Source organism: Nomia melanderi, chromosome 6 (assembly GCF_051020985.1).
Source record: "Nomia melanderi isolate GNS246 chromosome 6, iyNomMela1, whole genome shotgun sequence".
NCBI lineage: Eukaryota > Metazoa > Arthropoda > Insecta > Hymenoptera > Halictidae > Nomia > Nomia melanderi.
The window spans coordinates 12849022-12873117 of NC_135004.1; the positions used below are offsets into that span (position 1 = coordinate 12849022).

The 24096-nt window shown below is 35.1% G+C and overlaps 3 protein-coding genes across 13 annotated transcripts; 1 reads left to right on the forward strand and 2 right to left on the reverse strand.

The window, feature by feature from the left end:
* Positions 1–5511: 5511 nt before the first annotated feature.
* Hcf (Host cell factor) lies at positions 5512–14557 on the reverse strand. 9 transcript variants are annotated; one of them, XM_076368710.1, is made up of 8 exons: positions 14438–14557; positions 11459–11749; positions 9959–10663; positions 9745–9896; positions 6800–9673; positions 6485–6721; positions 6032–6416; positions 5512–5872 (listed from the first exon to the last, which is right to left on the reverse strand). In XM_076368710.1, exons 2-8 carry the CDS (start codon positions 11616–11618, stop codon positions 5766–5768), a joined length of 4620 nt encoding a protein of 1539 aa, XP_076224825.1. In that variant the 5' UTR covers positions 11619–11749; positions 14438–14557; the 3' UTR covers positions 5512–5765. The 9 variants fall into 9 exon arrangements, with proteins under 9 accessions (XP_076224825.1, XP_076224824.1, XP_076224823.1 ...); XM_076368709.1 differs by having other exon boundaries at positions 11459–11771; XM_076368708.1 differs by having other exon boundaries at positions 11459–11907.
* An 807-nt stretch (positions 14558–15364) lies between these two features.
* On the reverse strand, positions 15365–20382 carry alphaCOP (coatomer subunit alpha). Of its 2 annotated transcripts, XM_031978877.2 has the most exons (6): positions 20311–20382; positions 19807–20036; positions 18413–19637; positions 17389–18336; positions 16158–17312; positions 15365–16093 (listed from the first exon to the last, which is right to left on the reverse strand). In XM_031978877.2, the coding sequence occupies exons 2-6, from the start codon at positions 19884–19886 to the stop codon at positions 15857–15859; spliced, it is 3645 nt and encodes a 1214-aa protein (XP_031834737.1). In that variant the 5' UTR covers positions 19887–20036; positions 20311–20382; the 3' UTR covers positions 15365–15856. The 2 variants fall into 2 exon arrangements, with proteins under 2 accessions (XP_031834737.1, XP_031834738.1); XM_031978878.2 differs by lacking the exon at positions 20311–20382 and having other exon boundaries at positions 19807–20038.
* On the forward strand, positions 19982–22245 carry Creld (Cysteine rich with EGF like domains). Of its 2 annotated transcripts, XM_031978880.2 has the most exons (5): positions 19982–20060; positions 20645–20824; positions 21033–21690; positions 21752–21847; positions 21938–22245. In XM_031978880.2, the coding sequence occupies exons 2-5, from the start codon at positions 20669–20671 to the stop codon at positions 22156–22158; spliced, it is 1131 nt and encodes a 376-aa protein (XP_031834740.1). In that variant the 5' UTR covers positions 19982–20060; positions 20645–20668; the 3' UTR covers positions 22159–22245. The 2 variants fall into 2 exon arrangements, with proteins under 2 accessions (XP_031834740.1, XP_031834739.1); XM_031978879.2 differs by lacking the exon at positions 19982–20060 and having other exon boundaries at positions 20394–20824.
* The last annotated feature ends 1851 nt before the right edge of the window (positions 22246–24096 follow it).

Here is a 24096-nt window from a genome sequence, read left to right on the forward strand (position 1 = left end):
ATATGTTAATGACCACAACAGTGCGACAGTCCACCCCACTCTAGTCATTCTAAGTTTGACATTTGCTTCATTCAAGTGGGGCAGATAAATAATTCGACCTTTACACCGCAGGTCTCTTCTTTCGAAAGACGGGATACTATCTCTGGTGAGAATATTTTATTAAATAAACAAAATATCTATTGTAACAATTATTTACGTAGTAGTTTTAATTAATGGAAGGAAAATAGAATAAAATAAGTGAAAGAAAACTAATTTAACGAATTAGTTAAAGAAAGTTTTTAATAGCTACTGTTGCCATTAGTTCAAGTATTAAAGTAATAATTTGCCAGGTTGTTTACATAGTTTTTGTAATTTTCAAATATTAATACTTTCGATCAGAGATAGTATAATTAAATCTGTGACCTTTGATGTCCAAGGTGCTACGCTTCGTAGATCCTTAACACTAGAGCTACCGAATGGGCAAAAATGATTCATGATTTATTCTTTTACAATCATCGAAAAGATAGCAGTTAAAAGACATCATTCAATTAAAATCTCTATAACTGTAGTCTTAGAGTTCCTATAAAAAAATTTGAAAACCAATTTGACTGCTCGATAGTTCTAGCGTTAACGTCGCGTGGTTTCTCTAATGATTCAGGAGTGGGAGAACCGCAAAGAGCACGCTAGCCCTCGTGTGGATAGCGCTGATGTAAGCGGTAGAATTCGCCAGCGGCCATATTGTGTGTTTACGTTCACGTTATGTAAAATCGGGGAAGAAGAATCGCCGATGGCACGGGTAGCTTCGTATCAATGATCGGAACGGTCACTCGACAAGCGAAAGGATTCGTCGGCCGATTCCTCTTCCCTTACAATGAAGTGCTCCAGACGATCGTCGACACGTGACATCATTGTAATGCAGAACATGTGTCCAAACAGCCGCTTTTACTTCTTAAATCCGGCTGCACATATGTTCGCTACTGATACCAAACATCGGAGCTAGACATCGAAAAATAATCTATCGCTGCAAACGTCGAACGTTGAGTGTTTCGCATACTCGCGTCTACACACCTAATTTTATCATCTAGAATGATCGAACGACTACGCTGTTTTGCCGAATAGGTGCCGATAGAACGAATTTCGGTTAACTGAGTCGTTAGGTCACTTAATTATCCCCATCAAAACCATCTGCGATAACACCTGGCAGTCATACTCTCAATTGTCCTCAGGAAGCGTCTGTAATAGGATCAAAGTGGTTCTCGTGTTACGTAATTAACCACACTTGTCTCATTTTTGTACAACAGAATACAGAGCACGAGTATTCAAGTATCTTTATTCGCTATTGTTTACACAGAAATATGCAATTTGATTGTTCGAGAGACGAATGTTTTTTTTTTCTTACACGACTTCATTGGAGTCACGTCAATTTGTACTGTGCTATTCTCAAAACAGCGTAATCGCCAGGTAATAAGTTTTTTAACGTTTCGAATGAGAAAATCAGGTGGTAAAAGTCACGTGCCGCGAAGCACGTGGTCGCTAACATTGGGAAACACGTAGAAACGTTGCACTTTCCATGAAAAATATATTCGGCCAGAGGTACACTGTATTCTTTATGACACTCTCTGCGAAAAATCGGTAACTTTCCATCTCTTTTTTTTTCATATTTGAAGATATATATGTTATGTTCATTCTTTTTCTACAATATATGGATAGGGGTAGAAAGAAAATCTCGAAGGTACCGTTTTTCTCTCTCTACAATATAGATACATTCATACTGGCTACTATGAGTAAGTTTTACGTCGATCCTTGCGTACATGAATATTGTCTTCTCGAACTGTCCGGTACTTTCTCGGTCGGTACGATGTTTGCACATTGATCACATTCGTTTGCGATCGATTCGAAGGTTTCCTCGTTTCTTTTCCATGTCTTCAAATGATTGATTGATGTTCTCGATTCTTCGTTCTTCAACGGCAATTTAAAATCTTCTCTTCGTTCTAACATTAACTAAATGGGAACTTTTACAGTCACAAAACAATATCCGATCTAGGAAGAAATGATCCGACGCCTGAACCAAGATGCCTTATGCTGATTGAGAACGTAATTAAGATGATATTGCACTGACCAATCCAAACATTAACCTGCATCGATAAAGGGAACGATTCGTTCTTTGTTGAACAGCGCGTTATTTTCTTTTTTTTTCCGTTTATTTCAATCGCAGACCATACACAAAGTTCAATACCTTTAGAAACAATAATCATTAACTATACAATGTACGATTTCGTTCTTAGAAAAGTACAGTAATTTATGTGTGTAGCGTGATTTTGATTATTAGCGAAAATCGTTTTACAACGTTATATCCAACGTAAATTCATATCAAGGTATAAAATTCGAATTAGCGAATATTGATCTTCTTAAACGATACCTGGGTCTGCGATCAGGCACACTAATTTTGTAGCTGTGGTTTTAAACATTTAAGTATATCCGACACGTTTCAAATGATTTATTTACAAAATTCGGTAAATCTTCAGAAGATATGTACGAGAAGATAATTTCGTTTTTCCTTTCTTTCAGTTATCTCTCTCCAAAAATCGAGGCTTCGTTTCACGAAACTTAAAATTATTCTTCTCGTATGCACCGTCTCAATTTTACCCTATTATACTTTAGTACCTTATCGGAAAAGATCAATTACCTACGAATCTTTATTTTCTTTTTATTACTAAAAAACAGTTTTAAAATTGATCGCAGTCACTCGTACGTCGAGACCGCGAAATTTCGTCGAAAAATACAAACTGTATATTATTCAGTACCGTCGTAGGTGAGTGCAGTGTAATTTGATCCGTCTTATGGCGCTAACACGCTGCATTCACAGAGAAACTTTGCCGCTGACGTCGGCAAATTTTTGCGGCAGCGTTTCTTTCTTATTATTCTTTTTTTTTTCGTTTTTTTTAAATTTTCTCTACTGCATACAATTCACTTTTTATACGTTTGATTTTTCACGTATGTCCATGCAAATTGTAAGCGTACTAAGGCTTTTTCTTTTTTAAAGTTCTAATCACGTAGGAAAAGAGTCTATAATAAAATCGTGGTCCGATATTGTGTTACTTTTTTTTCTCCAATGTTTCATCACAGAACGCGGTTTTGTAACTTAAGATATATAAATTCTAGTGAAACCAATCATATCGATTCATTTGAACATTTGTATGTGGTAAGAGAACAAAAGTCTTAATTATAAGACTTCTTTGCTCGTTCAATTAAGTAAATCAGAGAGAAGCTAACCGAGTGTGTTTAATACTTGCTTTCGTTACTGCCAAGGGTTATATTTACTTTATAGAAATGTAACGCGAAATTCGAATGGAAAGAAATGAACTACAATATTACAAATTTGTTATTATGATGAAAACCCTTCAGTATGTTCTATTCATTTCTATTTACATTATTCTAGACAAATTTTAATTGATATTGTATTGTATGATCTTTGTTCTCTTAAAACAATTAGTAATGAATAACAAACAAAAACTTTCTATACTAAAATTAAAGAGAACCTAAAACGCGTGAAAAGAAATTTTTCTCATCATAATTATCAATGTACCCAAACTAATTAATTGTTCTTTTTCTTTTATACGTGTCTGATATATGTGCAGAAGACAGATTATGACACCCTTATATAAATGTTAAAATTAAATTTGTACCTTTTCTTTCTGTCTTTTAATTTTAGTATAGTTACAGTTTTAGAGTTTCTTTTATCTATCGTGTAAGAACATGTTTTTATGAGTAACACTATGATGAAATAACGAGTATTTCATGTAAGATGTTTTTCTATATTTATTAATAGATTCTTTTAATATATTCGGATATTGCATGAAAAGTGTACATGCTTTAAGAATTACTTTACAAAGAACAGAATATCGTATTTCATGTACGTACAGTTCACAATATTTTATCTGCACAGTATTATAATAATTATGGATGAATGTTCCAGTATGGTCTAGTGTCATTGCCTGTCAACCCAATTTACAAAACAATATGAAAGAACTAATAACTTTGATCAATTATCTGTACAAATGATTTTCATACTCAATAGATCAAGTGTCTTATTACATTGTTAATATTACATATTTAGAGAATTAATTTCATACCGATATATATTGAGCATATGTTCAATGCACAGTTAAATTACTGTTAAAATTGTACACTAAATTAATGCAAAGTTATTAGTTCTCAAAATCGTTTAATCTTTTTAACACATTTTGAATATTCCAGTCCATAAATGGTATTGTTAATATAAATTTTAACATAATATATTAAGCATTTAAAATGCTGTGTTAATGCTTAAGCTACAAGCAAACAACAAAAAAAAGTGTGTATCCATAATGTAAAAGTAAAATGTGCGCTTAAATTATTGCATTTCAATAAAACCTTAAGCGACCAAGATAATTTTCGTAAATTTATTTATAGCTTCTTCAACCTCGGGTTAAAAAGCTACTAAATGGTTTAATTAAAATATATTATGCTCAACACAAATAAAGATGTATGCTTTCTTAATGCATTAATGCATGATTGTTTTATTTTGTCTATATAAATTCTTTCTATGTTTCCTATATAAATTCTTAGCATCTTAAAAGATTAAACTTTATATTAGACATAATATATTATAATGATATACTATTCGAATAATTATTTCGTTGCCATCTAAAAATATTCTTAACTTTCTTCAAATTTTGTATTCTCTAAAATATCAACGCCATTGAAATCAAGTTACAATTTTTTCACGAACAATATGTGCAATTCTACTAACTTATATTCCTTTCTTCCAGGTTCTTTTTTTTTACAAAAGGTCTCTGCTTTGTTATTGAAAGCAATAACAAAATTGCAAAGGTAAATTTGCATCGCATCCATTCAAAGAGAATTTTACACTACGTGCTTCTTTCTCTTATTCATTCCTTGTTTTCTTTGCGATTGGCAGTAACAAAAGTAACCAGATTAAAGTGTAGCACCGATGTTCTATACAGAAAAAAATGGTATAATCAAATCATCTGCTCCATACACTTGCATCATATTATAAGTTTTCAAGCAGTTTCTTATAAGCCAAATTTTCAACAAATATTTACAATGAATATTCAAATGTAGCTTGAAGTTTGCTCGATTTTCAAAATTCGTTAAAAATTTTATATGTAGATCAATTTAAAACAAAGTTACGCAAAACTTTTAGCGAGAGTTTCGTAAAAATGAAATAGAAATTCTGTTTCACCGTTTTATATCAATTTCTATTAGTATTTCAATTCGTTTTAATAGAAAACAATAATGAAGGTGGTCAATATTTGGGCATGATAGGTGATGCAAGTGTAGCCATCATCGATATGTTACCACATTCATAGAAAGCAGTATAAACATGAAAAAACTTGTTTAACTCCAAAATAACCACCTTACCATTTATTAACAGTACTCGTGTTATCTTTACAGAAAAATGTCGCGCGTTCGCGAGGGAATAGGAGAATAACGGTGAGTCAGAAAACGCGGTACAGAAAGATCTTGTACTCGTACAGAACACTTAAAATACTTCTTTTTTTTTTAAACCCTTATGTTTATACCTCATTCTAGCTGTGGACACTTCTTCTATCGCTCTTTATCGTGCATTCACTTCTTTCATTTACTCGCATATATCACGTCGCTTATTCGAACGATGCACTGTTTTTCATTATCGTTGTTAGGCGTGTGTACCAGCGGAAATTAAATAATGAGTAAAACTTTTGTTCTCTCGAGGAATGAGAAAACAGGCTCACGAGAAGTTATCACTTGGCGTCTATTTTCATTTTCTTCGGAGGAGAGTTTGTCTGTGAGCGTATGTCCGAACCAGATCTCTTCATCTGAGGATTACTCTTCACAGCGGTGGTGGGATCTATCGATAACATATTAGTTAACCGTTTAAATATAATCTATTTTTTAATTATTTTCTATTAAAAATTATATAATTTTACTAAGATGATATAGGAATCTTTAATAAAACTCAATGTATAAAATATTAATAGTATAAGAGGTAAAAAAAATGTACACTAACCTTGCAACCACCTCACTTGGGTTGCTGGTCCATATCCTTTATCATTTCGTGCTGCTATTCTAAATATTATGGCCGGTTTTGTAGTAGTATCAACGTGAGCGGAACTAAGAGAACTATTTGTCACCGAACAAGAATTATTCGAACCGCAATAGACTCTAATGAAGGCTAACTGATTTGGAGTCGACAGAATTGTTCTTGGTTCCCCGTCATTATTCAACGCGGTACTAGCACTCCGCACAGCTAAATAAACAGAATATTCCAAAATAGGTCCAACGTTGCTAGACGGTGGTTCCCAAGAAATTTGAGCACCCTCCGCAGATTTGGAAATTTTTATAGCGCTAGGTGCTCCAGGGTATCCCGGAAGACACGTTTTGAATGCAGATACCTTAAGATAAAATGAAATTTCATACTTATCATGTAGATTTCCATAGCACTTGTAATCACTTTATTTACCTCACTCCAAGCACTTCGCCCGCAACTATTCACAGCGGCAACTCTGAACTTATAAGCCGTTCCAGGTTCTAAAGCAACCTTGGTTCTTCCCTTGAAAATATCCATACTCAACGATTTTGCAGGAATATCTAAATCTATTGGTTCACCATCAAGTAAATAATAATGTTGTACAGTAAAACTCGTCCCTTTGATTATACCAACATCGTACCACTCTGCTTCTTTCTTTTCCTCTTCAGTCTATGAATATATATTAAAGAATTTACATTATAATTCATGTGACGATACAGCAAGAAATATACAAAAATATAAGTTTACCTGCTCTGTTTTTATCTTTACTGGTTGTTCGGCTGAACCTAAGGCAGCTGTAGCCAATGTAGTCAATGCTGTGGAATCATCCCCACTTTCTGATCTGCTGTCATTTAGTTTATCCTGCTTCAAATTATCTTTCTTAATAGGTTCCTCCTTCGCTTCGATTTTGATCGGGGTCATTGGTTTTTGAACATCCATCTCTTTCTCGAGAGATGCAACGCTATTCGCAGATGATATTTGTGGTTCAGTTATTTTCTCTTGTTCCATTGGCTCATCGGATTGTTCTAACTTTACTTGTATATCTGGTGTTATAATGGGGGTTGCCATTGGCATATTTACATCGGCGGGAGTCATTGAAGGGTCTGTGGCCATGGATTCGTCATTATCTTCTAATTTTTCTATCGGAGAATTTTCTTCGGGCAGATCCATCGCTGGCTCAGCATCTTCATCTTTACATTTTACCGCGTCTTGGCTATCTTCTAGTGAAAACTGTGATACACTATCTTCGGGTGATAAATGTTCAGGAGCTGGTGACTTTTCATAGTCTTTTATGTCATTATTTTCAATTTGTTCGGCTTCATCATGCTCTGACGGCTCTATGGCATCTGGCATAGATGTCTCTTCCGACGGAGCTTCTACGGGTTCTGGCGTGTCATCGTTTTCAGTTTTAATATGCGTTTCCTCGGATGATGAATTAGCTACAGATTGCATGTCATTTTCATTTGTCGGTTCCGGATCATTTGTAGCTTCTACGGGTATTTCACTTTCATCCGGTTGTGAGTCAACTGAGGGTTCCGGTTCTGAAGGCAGTTCCTCCGCAGTACTAGTTGAAACAGGGATTTCAGGTATAGCCTCTGAGGTTTCTGAATGTTTCACTTCACTCTCTTCTATATGAACATCATCGGTAGTTGTAGCACCAATATCTTCTTCCATTTCTGCAGACTCTACGGCAGGTGTCTCTTCTTGATCTTCAGTCGCGGGATCTTCGTCTAAATCCATTTTCTCGTTCTCTTCATCTTCAGATAAGAGAATATCTGCTGGGCCATCCATCTGAGGAATCACGAAGTCACCATTGCCGACAACTTGCATTGTCTCGCCAGCTCCCATCTGAGATACCAAAGCAGCCGCTGTGGTAGCTTCGTTACCATTGCAGCTATTGTCTATTTTACCGTCTCCTGCGCCACTATCATCCGTAGCCACCATGAAAGACAAACTACCAGAAGGCTCTTGAACTGGATCTATTAAACCTGCTTCTGCAGCTAACGCAGCCAATGCAGCGTCAGTTGTAGCAGGACCATCAGTTGTAGATGCCAATGTTGCTGATGGTTGTTTTTGTGATGGAACAAATAACATTTTACTAGTATCTATCGCATCCGACGCGCTGGAAGTAGTTACCACTGAGCTACTTGTGGGCATCAAGGTAACCGTTTTCGCACCTATTCCTCCGGACATTTGTAGTGTCACAGGTTTTCCAGACACCGTGACAGATTCCGGTGTTTTCTGTATTTGTGGCACAGTAACAATTTGATTCTTTCCAGTGTTGAAAATAGCTTGAGGGTTCCCCTTTGTAGCAATCGTTACAGTCTTTGGTACACCACCCTGGCCTGGAACTGTAATAGTAATAGGCTTCCCGGCAGTTCCACCTCCCATTGCACCAGACGAAACGACGATCATTTTCACTCCTTGCTGATTTGTTACATGATTAGTAGCTGACAAAGGTAAAACATTTACAGGTGTGGTAATGTTACTTGTTTGCCCGTTACCAGCTTGAGACGTTGTGACAGCCTGTACAGCTCTTAAACCGGAACCTGTTGTTACTACGATTATTTGATTACGACCAACTAGACCACCGTTGTTTCCAGGTTTTGTAATCATTATCGTCTGTTTGCCGCTGATGTTTTGACCTTTGCTCATGGCAACAATACTAGATGTTTTCATGGTTGTAAGTATTTTCGATCCTGCTACTGTATTAGGATTTACTAATCTCAATATCGTTGGCCCTTGGTTTAGAGGTTTCGCACCTGTTGCTTGAACAGTCTTACCAGGAATCAGACTGACTTTAGGCATACTTGTTACCATTCCTTGCCCAGTTTTAAGAAGATGCACAATCTGAGGTTGACCAGATATATTCTGACCTGGCTTCTGAAGGATGATTTGTTTACTTTGTTGTGGAGTCGCAGTTCTTAGCACTGTTGCTCCAGGTGCGGCGAAACGTATTTGTTGACCAGGTTGAGCATTTTTCATTCTAATCGTATTAGCTGTAGTTTGTGGAAGGATTGGAACATTATTCATACTTATTTTTGGAGTTGCAGCAGCCGCTGCGGCCAAAGCAGCAATACCTGACATAGCAGCTGGTGTTTGACCTGCTACCGTTGTGTTAGAAACTGGAGTCTGTTCTGTCGTCGTCGGTGCTGAAGTAACTATTGGTGAACGAATTCGAATGAGATTCCCAGCTACTCTTGGCGCCATTGGACTAGCTGGTTTCGTTACAGCTTGTGATGGTACTGGTTTCTGAACCGGGCTTTGTACAGTTGATTGTATTCGTACGGGAGTTTGTGCTACGGATGGTCGAGCAGAAGTTGAAGTCGATGGAAGAGCAGCAACGGTAGTAATGGGCGGAGATGTAACAGGAACAGTTGCAGGTGTAACCACTGCTGGTGCAGTAGTAGGCGCGGTGCTGGTTTGTGTACTGACTGTAGGAAAGGTGCCGGTCGTAGCTGGAGGCATATCGTATTTCTGAATTTGCAATATATAATATTGAGCCGATGGTGTTGCTGTCCAACTAACTTCCAATGTTTGAGTAGAAGCTCTCACTAATTGCACTCTGGATGGAGCAGGAGGTTTACTAACTTCGAGGTACCATAAATCTTTGCAACAAACCTAGACAGATACATCACATTACAAAATAGATAAAACTATCCTTACATTGACAAGTAATTGTAAGAACTAACAATAACCTGATTGTTCCAAGCTTTGCGATATCCGTCTCTACCGGACCATATATAAAGTCTGCTATGCACTCCAACTGCACAGTGACCAGCACGAGCACGAGGAACATTATCTTCCAAAGTATCAAGCGTTAATTCCTCCCATGTCAGTGTTTCTAAAATAATATTAATATTATTTTACTAGTTCACATAGACCATATTATTTACACAAACTTACCTAAATTTAGACAAGCCAATGTACTTGTACATTTCCACTCTTTCTCATGGGTTGCCACCTGAACATCTTCAACAAGTGGTACCCATCCTCCAAAAACATACATTCGATGACCGATTAAAGTGGCAGTGTGAAGAGAACGTGGTAATGGAGTAGGTCCATGTACCACTGGTTTATTCCAAGTCATCGTATCAATATCAAGAAACCATAAATCACCCAATCGACAACCACTCATACCACCATAGATGACCAAACTAGTTTTCCCCGTGTTTCGATCAGTATAAGCTACTCCACTATGAGACTCTCTGGGTGGTGGTTCAGGTCCATAAGTATTTGGTATATCCCAAGCTGTTCCTCCATCAAGGAACAGCTCAAGGGTATACAGTTCATTTAAATATTTTGGTATATGATTCTTAGGATCATCACTTGCATTAGATAAACCTCCAAAAACAAAGACCTTATTACCAATAAGGGTAAAACTATGTCCTAATCTGGGACGTGGTACAAGACCTTGCTTGGGTGGTTTTGGTCTTAATCTTTTCCATTCCCATCTGCTTGCTTGAAGTTCATAAAGCTCATTTGAGTATTTTCCATATTCTATCATACCACCAAAAACCAAAATCCGAGTACCATCAACAACAAGTCCAAAGGCTGCACAACCAGGTGGAATATCACCTTTTGTCAATGGTACAAACCATTGGTTAGTTGCTGTAAAAAAACATGGATATCATATAAAAAAGGAAATTAGACACTTTTATGTATATCTAATCTATTTAAATCTGTTCATATGAGTTACTTTTAATTGACAAATTGGCTGATGTTCTTGAAAACTTTAAAAAAAATATCAAATTCCTTGTATAATACGGTTTATATTATACTCGTTATACTCTTGAATTATTGTAACATCAACTAAATTAAGATACATAACTATATATTATTGTTATGTGACATACATTTACATATAGAACACAGGGTATTATTTAAGAAAACTTTTTAAAACTAAATGCAAAGTGCGCGTCGAAATACGCATGCGTACGAATGTTCTAACGAAACGAAAAAGAAATGCAGCGGGCATCCATGATACGGAAGGGCTGTAAAAACGTAAAACGAAAGAGTGGGAGGAGAAATAGGAACGGAAGGAAAAAAGACAAGGAAAGGTGAAGCGTGAACGTGGAACGACGGGAAACACAACGTATCAGTGGTGGGGCATAGAGGACAGTAATGGCCGCTCCCGTAGAGTATACACATGAAAAATGACAGATCGCGCCAATTCAACATATGAAACTATTTTGACGGCTGTCATATGAAACTGGAAAATCCATAGATTGTGGTACAATCGGAATACATAAAACGCATAATAATAAAACATTTCGCATGAACGAAATTCGCGTTTCTTCGGTGATCCGGCCGGTGACCGTCTTGACAACGTATGTCGCCATCTTGGATCGCGGGAATCATCAAGAATGGCGCGCACAAAAGACGCACAGCAGCGATGCTACTTACCCGTGTTATAGACATGAAGCTCGTCAACAATGCCCTCGTTTCCACCGCCGAAAACAACCATGAGGTCCTTAATAGCGACCGCCCTGTGTCCATGTCTGGGTCTCGGCTGGGGCCCGGTCGTATTTGTGATCCGCTTCCACTTTAGTATGGGTGCCGCCATGATGACCGTTGATCACATCATTTGTTCATACCGCGCGACTACGAACCACCGAGTTACCCCTGGAGCAGTAGGGCGCCCGATGGTTTCGGAGATAGTGCGCCCTTCCTTATCTTGGTACCTCGATACCTTCACTATTCACAATTCGTATGCCCCCTATTTGAATAAACTCGAAAGTTCACACACTTGACGAAAATGTACTACTCTCGATTTTCTCAACACCGTCGATATCCGAACTTTTCGATTATAACCTTCCCTTATCGGTTGTATTTCACGAATCGCCTCTCCGTTACTGTCCAAACAAATGGTTCATGGAAACGTGACGCACAGCGATAATTTCCCGATAAGAGTTTTAAATTACGAAAATTCCATACGAATCAGGAGACGTCTGTAACGCAACACGTATGTACACTGGCGATCAGAATACTTTTCCACCCCACTCCAACTACCAAGAGTCACCAGCGAAAATTCAAGCTCTTTCTTATGTTGTGATATTCAATGGTCAGTTCGCAGCGCCATGCTTGTAGGTGGTAGAGCCGGTAATTAATTTGTTCTCTTGATGTAGGCACTTACGTATAGTTCATTCGTTCTATGGATTATTCGCACGGATAAAAAAGAGGATAAATTATATAAACAATTTTTACGAAAGAATTACTGAACTCTGGAAATATGTCAAATTGTTATCATAAAATGAATACATTATAATAAATATTTTGAAAACTGCAGCGCATTCTATTTGTTTTATGCAGCAGAGATTATATATATAATGTTATACTAAATTTTTTTAAATGCTATTTTTATTATACTATTTTATGAAAGTATGTTTCTTAATTGTCTGCGATTTTTTATTAATTTCTCGTGATTAATTAAAAAAATAAATAATACTTTTACCGCAAAAGGTTCCTTAAATCTTGAAAAAAAAGGAATTGAAATTTCGCACAAAAAGAATTAGGTATCATCGTTGCATTTCAAATCTAGTTTTGCGAACGAGGCATTGAATATGACAATGCAAGAAAGTACTTTTTAGTTTCAGGCTAACCGATGGAGGGGTGGGAAAAGTAGAGTATTGTCACAGAGAACGTAAGCACGCGTGGCGCTAGTGAAGCGGGGCTACAGCTTATAAAGATTGTGTAACGCCATATAGAGGTAAAGCTTTATCTTTTATAAAGATAGACAAACCCGCCTCCATTTTTGCAATTTCTCTAAAGCGCTATCTATCAATGAACGAATCAAGAAACAAAAAAAAAATGAATTACTTTCTAATTGTACCTATAGTAGATATAATATAACTATTTCCATTTTATCAACAAAACATTAGAATGTACTAAAAAAAAATTATTCCAAAAAATTTATATCTAGCACATTAAGTGAATTTAACTTTTCCAGTCACAGGAGGGCGCTTCGGAATTAATTGTTTGACGAGAAAGTATAGCACATTTGGTTGTCTATGATAGTGTTACAAATAAATAGTACAACTTCATTAACAAAAAACATTACAAATGATGTAGGTGAATGAAAACAATGTCTTTTTGCATTATGAAAATAAATTCTCTTGACAGTATTGTAAATATCATGAAAGTAGTTTTATCTAAATTTACAAGAGAACGACTCTACCTGTAAACTTTATGCTCTGTGGGCTACCCCATTAGTGCCACTTAAATACTTTTCATTAAAAAACTACTTGCTGTCTATTTGACTTAAGATCGAAACAAAATACATACAACAAAAATGGCGGCGTCTATAGTCACATGACAGAATTCTCATTGGTCTATTTTATGCCGGCCAAGATCATGCCTGCTTACAATAAGTCAGCAAAAACCCTGAATGACTGCATAATTTTTATAAATGAAGTGACACATTAAACATTTGACTTTCAAATGACGTAACTGAAAGCTCAGCATTTTTTAGTCTCTTTTTAATTTTTTAAGTCGTTATTCATACAAAACATAAAGGAAAATCGAAAGTTTTTAGAACTGTTAAAAACCTTTTTTCTAGTGTATACTGCAGCTGGATACTATGTTTCTAAGAAAGTCATCTAGTTCTATTATGTTTTGCTTCGATCCTAAATTGAAAAGACAACAGAAACTACAAATTTGTTCAATAAAAGACTTGAATTTCACTTGTGGAAGTGGTTTATGTCAGTATTCCGGCTGTTTATTATCTGTTCTACTTAAGATTAGAGCAAAACACAACAAAACCACGTGACCTTCACAGGAACGTGTCATAAAATAAGGCATACAGTGAACGAAGGGGGTGCATCAAAATTATATTCACGATAGCTTCTATTTTACATTAATCTTAAATAATAATTGTTTTATTACAGAAAGACACGAGTCCAGATCTTTTTAAATATATTACACGAATCTATGAATATTTAACGTCCTGTTTCCATTAAAAAAATGAAAGTCATCTACAGTATTTTTTAAAACTTGTTACACACAAGTACGGCCCTGCTTAATGCAAAAGGAGCCAATGGGAGATACATCACGTGACCACCCGCGCCGCCATTGTTGTTGTGTTTTGCTCTAATCTTAAGTTGAATAGACAATATATATTTTTCACGTTGCACAATCATCATTACAATCAAACAGGGGCCCGATCATATGCTGGAGCGGAGTCTAATCTACTAATATTCTTCGCGACTGTTTTAGATGGAACGCAGCTTCGCATCCCTTTCGGAACTTCCGTCAAACTGACGAAAAACGGCGCGATCGAGGATTTCATTACGTACTGATAATTACTTTACGAATTACACGAATTCTCATGTACGGACGGCTCAGTCTAACGTGACGAACATTCAACAAGAGGTTTTTAGTACTTGCCGAAAAAGCTGTTACAATCAGTAGTTTGACGGCACGCACAAGAGGCCTCCGCAATCTTCGTCCACCATTGAACACAACTTGCGTCGGTAACGACCGCATATGTTACCAACACACATCAACCTAGGGATTTTTGTAAATTTGTTCAACAAATGAACATCCTGTACCTTGAATATTCAACTGTTACTTATGGGGGCTTTATTACGATCATATGATTCTTTTGAAGTTGTAATTACAGTGTAATAATTTAACTGTTTTTTTAGGTTAATATGAGGATACGCATGGGCACAATGTAATTGTTCAGGAATATTGTGCAAGACTTGAATATGGACTATGTAAATTATTGTTATTCTATATTTCTATAGTATAGACTTTTTATTACCTTATAAATATTTTAATGATAATGAAGTAGTAAAATTAAAGACTCTATTTTATGTAATGAATATGTATGACTGAAAGTAATAAAAATTCTTCGTTATTGTCTCCCTACTCGTGAACTATAAGATGTAGGGATTAGGAAGCGAGTTTATAGCGTAAAAGAGAAGGCAGTTCCATCTAGCTTTATATAAGCTAAAACTCTAAATAGTGTTACATAACCTTTACACACTGTGGACTTGTTTCACTAGCGCCATGTGAATCCTCCTTTTAACAAGCACTATATTCAAGGAAGATCAGTGACGGAACAGTAGCATTTGTATGACGCTGGTTCGCGTCATTGAACCTTGAGTTATAGATGGGATGTCGGTTTACCTCTCAGAAAGTGAGAGTTGGTTGGACAAGTATTCAGGAGATTAAGATTTTAATATTCGTAAAGCACATCTTGATATTGTATGAATTATAATTAAATAAATATAATCCTGTGATATTTCTTATGTATCAATAGCATTTTCCCACTCTTGTTTACGCGATTTGGAATGTCAAAAACAACCAATCAGAGTTGGAAAAAGCAGTCGGAACAAATTTGCATTTTTATTATCAAGGAAAACACGTTTCGCAGCGTTTTAGTTGTGAATAACATTTATTTAAATATGCATAAGATAAATTGTACAAATAAAAAATGTTTAAAGTAAACATATCAAATTATAATTCTAGTATCTACTGAAATTCACTTGTATACATGCTTGTTTTTAAAATATACTTTATATTGTTTCTGTATGAAGTAGTTACAATACAAACATAGTAAAATGCATCACTTATTTTCCTTGGTACATGACTGAAGAAAACATTCTTTAATTTTCGGATTTACATGTTTATGCTTCATGATATTTACAATACTTTTTGGAATGATATAATACCTTTTACATCTAATACAGTTAACAAATAGAAACATTGGTACTGTATGTATAATGCATTTCTGTGTTTAGTATTTAAATGATGATAGAATTTCATTGCTAAGTTAATGAATATAAAAACAGCAGAAAATTATCGAAATTGTACAGGACTTATCCTTAAACCAATGCATTCCTTACCAACTAATGCAACTTCACAGACTTTACACACAGTCTCCTTAAACTGTGGTAAATAACTTGCTCCACATAGTGGACACTTGACTTCTGGTTTACCTTTATAAATTGGAACAAAGGTGCTGGCACATAATGAGAATGGATTATGTTCATCATACACTAGTTGATGTTCATCCACTGGATTCTTGTCACACGCCTGAAAAATGAATTAAACCAATTACAATCACCTGTTTAAACAATGTACATATAAAAATACATACCTGCAATATTTTTCTGACTTGCTGTGCCAAGTCAGGTTTAGGTCCTAATTCAAGCAATCTTCTACCAAAGGAAGCAGCAGTTTTGTAGTTCTTTAACTTGAAGAACATATTCACAGCTATCCTCAAAGTAAGAATTTGATGTACAGGTTGTAAACTACAGTGTGTAAAGTATGCTGCCATTTCACAAATGCGTTTTTGTTCAGCTAGAGTAGCCTTAGGCAGATTTTTTCTTTCTGTTTCCATCTTCAATCCTAAAATATATTCTCTACAAATCTGAATCAATTGCTGTGCTTCTGCAATATCTTGTCTTGTATCCACAACCAATAACGGTACACTAAGTAAAATTGCTTGGAATTTTTCTATAGCTTCTGGGAACTTTCCACCAGTGGTCAAGTGGTAACATACTTGTAATCTCTGAACTAAATCCGTAAGATGCAATCCTACTGCGGGCAGAGCGCTTTTAGGATTTGTTTCCTTCCAATTTCTTTGAGGATATGCATATAATGAAGGTATACTGGGTAACGTATCAAACGCTGTTCGAGCACGAGCATAAGTACTCATAAAGAGATTCTCATAAGAGGCGAATTCAACAACGCCAACTTGGTCATTCAATAGTCTAAATGCGGTTTCAAATGATCCAGCTAGTACATGGTCCACAGCTAATTGAGAATTATTCACCCAATGTTGCGTTGGTGGTACTCCTTTCGTGGGTGGTGAATAATAGCCATCTTCAGTTGCAGTGGTTGCAGCTTCAAGTTCTGGCGGTAAATCTACGTCTTCAACGTCCCATCCAGCACTTTCTTCTCCTTCGGGAGGCTGTTCTGTTTCTCCACCTTCTTCATCATCTATTCCCAATTCTTCATCATTACCCCATCCTTCAACAGGTACGGCACTATCGTCTTCTGGAGCTAAAGCAGCAGCCACTTGGCTCTTTCCACGCGACAACATTGCACCCTCGAAGAAACCTTTAGAAACTGTTAGCAGTGGCCAGTTATTTTCAGCTTGTTGAATGGGTACAGGTGGTTGCAGGTACACTGCTCCCTTTTCTAGAGCAGAAAGTTCTTCGCTCATAGAACTGTATTGAGCATCGTCTTCTGGAGATGAAATACCATGAACCTTCTCAGTTACATAAGCCAAAGATGCTTGACCAGAATTCTGAAATACAAGAAAGTAAAATTAACATTATATAAGAATAAATTAAATTGTGATTAGCAATTGTGAAAATGCATACCCTTAAAATTTTTGCACGCTCATAAACATCACCAAGTAACAGACTACCCTGATATTGACCAGAGACATCCTTTCTAATTTCTGCGATTTTTATCATTTTACGTAATTTTTCTAAGTTACCAGTAATGAGATAGAGGAATGATAATTTTTCAAAATTCTTTGTTCTCTGATAACACATTTCTACAACTTGATGATTTCCTTGTAGCAAGGCTGCTTGAGCCAAACTTTCCCAACAAGTCTTCTGATCAAGAGATCTTGCTGCTTCTAGAGCCACTTCAATATTTCCACATTCAAGAGCAAGTCCGAATCTAGTCTTTTCATCTTTCACAAAGTGCAAAGCAACTTCAGGATAACCCTTCTGTTGCAGATAGGCAATTATAGACTGACCAACAAGATTTGCATTTCGAACCATATGCAGTACTTCTTCATATTTCCTATTAATTAAAGCCAATTTGAATTTATATTCTGTTGGGTCTATTCTAAGAATTCGTGGTCTACATTCTCTGTCTAGACAATAAACTTGATTGCCTTTAACTCTAGTTACATATATTGGTAAGTCTAATGTGCGGATGATGCCGTGATCACCATTGTTAATTGCGTATTTAATGTGATTACTAGTAGTATAGATAAATACTCCAGAATCATCCCAAGCTCCAGATTTAACTCGAGTATTTTCATGAACAGAGCACAAAGACTCTAATCGTCTGTTACAGATATTGACTGTATGTTTCGCAAGTAGAGCAACATGGGACATGTCACTAGACCAAACGACGTATCTGCATTTAGAAATTTTTACTTCAGCTAATGTTCTTTTCTGCTGAACATCAAAAAGCGTTACTTGGTCAGCGTCACGTAGAAGAAGCATTCCTGTGCCAGCATAGAATATTTCGTCGCAGTTTTGAATTTGTACCTTCTTGGTAAATTCGTTCTTCAAATTCTTAATGACCAACTGTAATAGAAAAACAGATTGATTACATTTAATTCTCTTTTACCTATTTTACATTAAATATCTTTTAAATACATACTGAATAGACTCTGTCCAATACAGCAAAACGATTCCTTGCAACCCAAATAGCAGTGACTCCAGAATCTCGTTTTGTATCAGCCTCAGTAACTGAATCACCCTCGCGAGGTATCATACATAAATCGTAAGTACTGTTTTCAACATTATGGGGTGACCTTGTACAGATTAAAACAGCATTCTCTGCTTGATTATATGACATACTGTAAGGACGAGTCTTTCCACCTCCACGAAACTGCATAACAGAAGTATCTTTAGAGGTAGTGAAGTCCAATTTTCTAAGGAAACGATCTTTCACATAATAAAGAACATTTCCATGCACAGCATATGCTGGACGTTCTCTCTCAAGTTTGAAAATGATCATTCCAGAATCATGACCAGCAGCAAAGAGATTTAAAGTAGGATGAGCAGCAAGGACCCAGAATCTTTCATGTTCTCTTCTAAATGTGTGCAAACAACTACGTTTTGTCATATCCCAAACACGTATACTCTTGTCTTCTGAATTTGAAAGAATTAAATCTTGTCTAGGATGGAACAAGACACAGGAAACATTGTTGTAATGGCCACGACATGTGTCTACTTCCCATGCTTTTGCGTCATTCAGTCTCCACATTTTAATTTGTCGATCATCAGCTCCAGAAACAATCAAAGGTAATGTAGGATGGAAAGCTGCCCAATTGACACCACGGTCATGACCTTCAAGCACGTGCTTTACTACAGCATCAGCTTGACCAAATAGATCAGTTGCTCCAGGATTTTTTAAATGATCTTCTAAGCCTCCTGGACCTGGAGCTACATTTTTCTTTCTTAGGCCAGAAATGTCCCATACCCTAACTGTTTGGTCCAAAGAAGCAGATACTATTATGTCTTCTGTAGGGTGGAATTGTGCACACATTACATAATGATTATGTCCTGTTAATACACAAATGCATGTACGACTTTGCCAGTTCCAAATACGGATTGTCTGATCATCAGATGCACTTAGAATCCATGGATATTCTTGGTGGAATACTATTGTTCTGATGTAATCTAAATGTCCTAATAAAGTGAAGATGCATCTTCGCTGTTTATAATTCCATACTTTAATTTTATAATCATCACCACCAGATACAAACAGAGGCTGTTGATTGTGGAAACAGATTCCACGAACAGGTCCATCATGTTCATCAAATTTGTCTAACAGGGTACACATACGATAATCCCATAATTGTATGACTCCATTGTGCAAACTATAAAAAGATATTTATATTATTGCTCTATAATATTCTTTGATTCAATATTTTTAAATTTGTCATTATTACTTGGTAAAACAAAACAGAAATTAATTTTATTTTTATGATATGTAAGTTGGAATGTATATATATTAAAAAGATAATAAATATGAAGTTTATAATTTACCTTGCAAGAACCCAGGGACGTTTTGGATGAAAAGAAAGCCCTTTCACACGAGCAGACTTTGTTTCAAATTTCGTCAACATCTTTTATTACGTGTCAAATAAAATAATGTGTTTAAATACACATACCTTCTTCCTAACCTTTGAAAATTTGACACGACTGAAGACACGTCACTATTGCCATGAAACACACTATCTCAATAGATATTCACGTGCAGTTTGGAGGATACTGCGCTAAAACGATAATTTCAGATTTCGGTGTATATGAGTATAATTTGATAATTATTGTCATAAAATGTATTTTCATAAATTGTGTTATATTAATTTACAAATTCTTTATACAATTTTCATAGAATATTTTTATTCTATCCTTGATTTATAAATAATTGGTAGACAATAGTGTTATTTACATAAAATGATAAAACAGGTGTTACAATATTAATAAAAAACACAAGAAATGTTATAATTACTATAGTGTTAGATAAAGTATTAAATTCAAATTACATACATTTGAAATAAATACTATATTCACATAATGTATTTTTGAGAACTAAATAACATGTGCCATTTCTGGATTGGTCAAAATGTAGACATACTTGTTAAAACGCGCATGCCCATTTATAAAACAATGTTTTGTCGTCTGGTCTTTTGCTGACGGTCTAGAAAAATCTGTAATCTATTCACTTTGAAAATACCATTGAAGTATTTTGTATAATAATTATTTTATATAAAATATTTTAAAGTAGATCGTTCACAGTTTTAGTATCGTTTCATTTTTAAAACAGAGAAAAGAATCTTCTTTTATATTCTTATATACGTATTTACATGTTGACGTATAACAGTGGCCGGCACATTCGAGTGGAATAATGCGAAAAACTATTGGTGTTATTTTTCTTCATTTGTTTACTTTATTTTATATCACTTCTGTGGAGTGTAACAAAAAGCCATCAAGTGAAGAACTCAAAGCACAACAATTTCCTCCTTGTGCAGCTTGTAAAGTTTTAATAAATAGTTTCAAAAAGGTGAGTTTGTTACTTTTTACATGTTTTAAATGATAAAAATATTATAATTAAAATTAGAATGTAGTGACAATATATTATATTATTTATGATTTATATACATAAAGACACTTCTTCTATAATTTTGTTTTTATTAAACAATTATATTTTCAGTTAAATATCTTTTCAACATGTAGTTTATATATTTACTAATATATTTTTTGTTCCATAGGGTATAGAAAGAACCAAGCGTGAGAAATTTGATGGAGGAGATAGTGCTTGGGAAGAAGATAAGTTAGGTTCATATTCAAAAAGTGAAACTAGATTAATAGAAATACAGGAACATTTATGTAAAGAAGTAGAACGTGGTAAGATTCAGTGCCATGCTTTGGCTGAAGAATTGGAAAGCAAGATAGAAGAGTGGTGGTTTCATCAACAAAATAAACATCCAGACATTTTTGATTATATATGTATTGAAGAAACTGGGCGATGTTGTCCAAAAGATCATTTTGGACCACAGTGTGTACCATGTCCAGGATTTCCAGATAAAATTTGTAACAATAATGGTAAATGTAAAGGAGCAGGTACTAGGAAAGGAAATGGTGGATGCTTTTGTGATAAAGGCTATCAAGGAGAAAATTGTTCTGAATGTGAGATTGGATTTTATGAATCTTATAAAGATGAGAATAAATTATTGTGTTCTCAATGTCATGCTTCCTGTCATGGTCCCTGTAAAGGAGCAGGACCAAAAAGTTGTGAGAAGTGTGCAAAAGGATGGCAAATGATAGATGGGCAAGGTTGTACCGATATTGATGAATGTATAAATAGTAATAAGTATTGTCCTGGCAATCAATTTTGTATTAACAAAGAAGGAGGTTACAACTGTCTAAGTAAGTTATTGGAAATACCTTTCACTGAAAATTAGAGAACTAATCTTTTTATTTAATTTAGGTTGTGATAAAGCTTGTAGTGGTTGCACTGGTGATGGTCCAGATATGTGTATAAAATGTGCTGATGAATATCATAAACAGGATAATTTATGTATAAGTAAGTTTTATAATGCATATTTAATAGAAATCGTCTAATACAGAAATTTTAACAATATAAATTATTGATATAATGTATATTAATTTATAGATTCTGATCTTTTGGGTCGCAAGAAACAGGAGAACATTGCCAGATATGCTACATATTTTGGTCTCTGTGTAGCAACATGTATTATTTTTCAAAGAAACATTTATATAGCAAGTGTAATTGGATTACTAGTTGGACTTTACATATCAGTTTCTGAATATATGATAGCTCACAGTAATCTTCAAGATACTACCACAAATTTGGATATTCTAGGTCCTGCCTAAATTTGTACATACATAATCTACCAAATTTTCTAATTTAACATGTAGTTTAATTTCATCATAAAATAAATAATTTTTTGGTATTCAGAATTTGTTTATGTCAATTATTTATTAATTTACGTTTTATCATAATTATAAAATAATTTATTAATAAAATTAATGTATATGTGTGTGTTACATGTAATATTCCTTACTTTATTGACAGAAATTTATATTTATATTAATAAAAACATTACTCATGAATGACATTACTAAAAGTACTTTAATAATTTATTCTTATAATTTTTATGTTGCAAATAAACTTATTGTGTATTTAAATTGTTTAGCTATGATTTTTTATAAATATTTATCTTCTACGAACATATCTTTATGAGTATTATACAGAAGTATTTACGTAGATTTAAGATAAGTGGTAGTTGCGTGTATGTGCTTATCTATGAGTTTCTTTTTCTGTCACTAGAGGGCTATAATGGGTAAGTAGTTTCTCGCTTGAAAGAATTCACTGCTGTTGTATATCAATAGGGTATCTTAAGTGTTTCATCGCAATATTCAAATTATAATATTATATCCATATTTAATTTTTGTAAGAAAAGCGTCAAGCGAACCTTCTTCATTAATTCTATGTCAAAAACAATTATAACGTGTTATTTTCGTATCAACACAAATTTAATTTAAATTTTCTGTGCAAGTACGTTTTTATAATTGAAATACTTGCAATATAAAAATTACGAAGTCAACGCTCTCAAATCAATCTGACGCGATTAGTGGTAGTTCTCTAGTATTAAATATCTTAATAAGGAAAATTGCTTCATTAAAAAGTTTACACGATTTAGTAGAAATTTAGATATTTATTAGTATCTTTTGTTATTGTGTAACATCAACCTTACTTTTAAAAGCACTATCCATGTATTAACATACAATATAAATATAATTTCTTGCGTTACCAATCTTTTGTTGCCAGTCAAAAAACGTACTTTCTAAAATTCCTTTCTCCTCCATATTCTTTCCTAAGAAAAATTAAAAATATTTTCAATCAAATAAAATTATCATGTCAATTTCATAAATACAGCAAGACAAAATTTCAGCAATTCTAGATTTTTGTGTCTGTCGCGTACTCTCAATTAATAATTTTTTCCCTCAACATTGTTCTTCGGAATCTTAATTCCATCTACAATAAAAACAGAACAAAATCATATTCCTCCTTCAAAACCACAAAGCCCATCTCACACATTCCAAAGACTCGTCTTCAACCTCACCTTCCTTCCTCCACCCTAGTTACCAACTACCAGCGACAGAACTGATAAAAGTTACAGCGATACCATAACAATCCTCGTACACCATACAATCAATGTTTCTCTAATAAACACACCTCCAATTTCAAGCATAGAATCTGCCTTCGTAAAACTTAATAATCCTTCGATCTCCGTCGAGTTGATCCATCCTTCCACCCCCGCATCCCACCGCCATCCTCCGCATTCGATCAGTTATCTCACTCCAAACCTCCGTTTATCCTCAGAGGTGATTTCAAAGCTAACCACGTCGCTATGAATAATTATTATATCAACGAGAGTGGAAATATTCTATACCGACATTTCTTCCGCAACCCTCATCGGTTGATCTCTCCTAATGATTTCACTTTTTACAAGAGAGATCGTACTCCATCCTCCACAATAGGTTTATTTATGGTGCAACGTAACAGCGATCTTGGATGCGAGATCATCGATGGTTTGATGACACAGCATCGTTCAGTGCTCCTTGACGCCACGCGTTGTGCGCTCCATCCCTCTAGCTGGTTACGTTCCGTTGCCTATGAAGCCTACTCTCGATACTCGAACAGCCTTCAGCTGAATTATCGCCTAGGAAATGAAAATGAGATCGACCCTTGCATTCAAACATTAGAGTCTCTTGTTACCGCTTGCTGTAAGCTTCGTCCTTCACGGA

Excerpts from the sequence above, each read along its gene's own strand:
- Hcf (XM_076368710.1), bottom strand. The coding sequence starts at position 11,618 with ATGGCGGCACCCATACTAAAGTGGAAGCGGATCACAAATACGACCGGG. Across the intron at positions 9,897-9,958 it reads ATTGGCTTGTCTAAATTTAG|AAACACTGACATGGGAGGAA; the intron begins GTAAGTTTGTGT and ends ATATTATTTTAG. Across the intron at positions 5,873-6,031 it reads CCAAGTGAGGTGGTTGCAAG|ATCCCACCACCGCTGTGAAG; the intron begins GTTAGTGTACAT and ends TGTTATCGATAG.
- alphaCOP (XM_031978877.2), bottom strand. The coding sequence starts at position 19,886 with ATGTTGACGAAATTTGAAACAAAGTCTGCTCGTGTGAAAGGGCTTTCT. Across the intron at positions 19,638-19,806 it reads CGTCCCTGGGTTCTTGCAAG|TTTGCACAATGGAGTCATAC; the intron begins GTAAATTATAAA and ends ATCTTTTTATAG. Across the intron at positions 17,313-17,388 it reads AGCGTGCAAAAATTTTAAGG|AATTCTGGTCAAGCATCTTT; the intron begins GTATGCATTTTC and ends CTTGTATTTCAG.
- Creld (XM_031978880.2), top strand. The coding sequence starts at position 20,669 with ATGCGAAAAACTATTGGTGTTATTTTTCTTCATTTGTTTACTTTATTT. Across the intron at positions 20,825-21,032 it reads TAATAAATAGTTTCAAAAAG|GGTATAGAAAGAACCAAGCG; the intron begins GTGAGTTTGTTA and ends TTTGTTCCATAG. Across the intron at positions 21,848-21,937 it reads ACAGGATAATTTATGTATAA|ATTCTGATCTTTTGGGTCGC; the intron begins GTAAGTTTTATA and ends ATTAATTTATAG.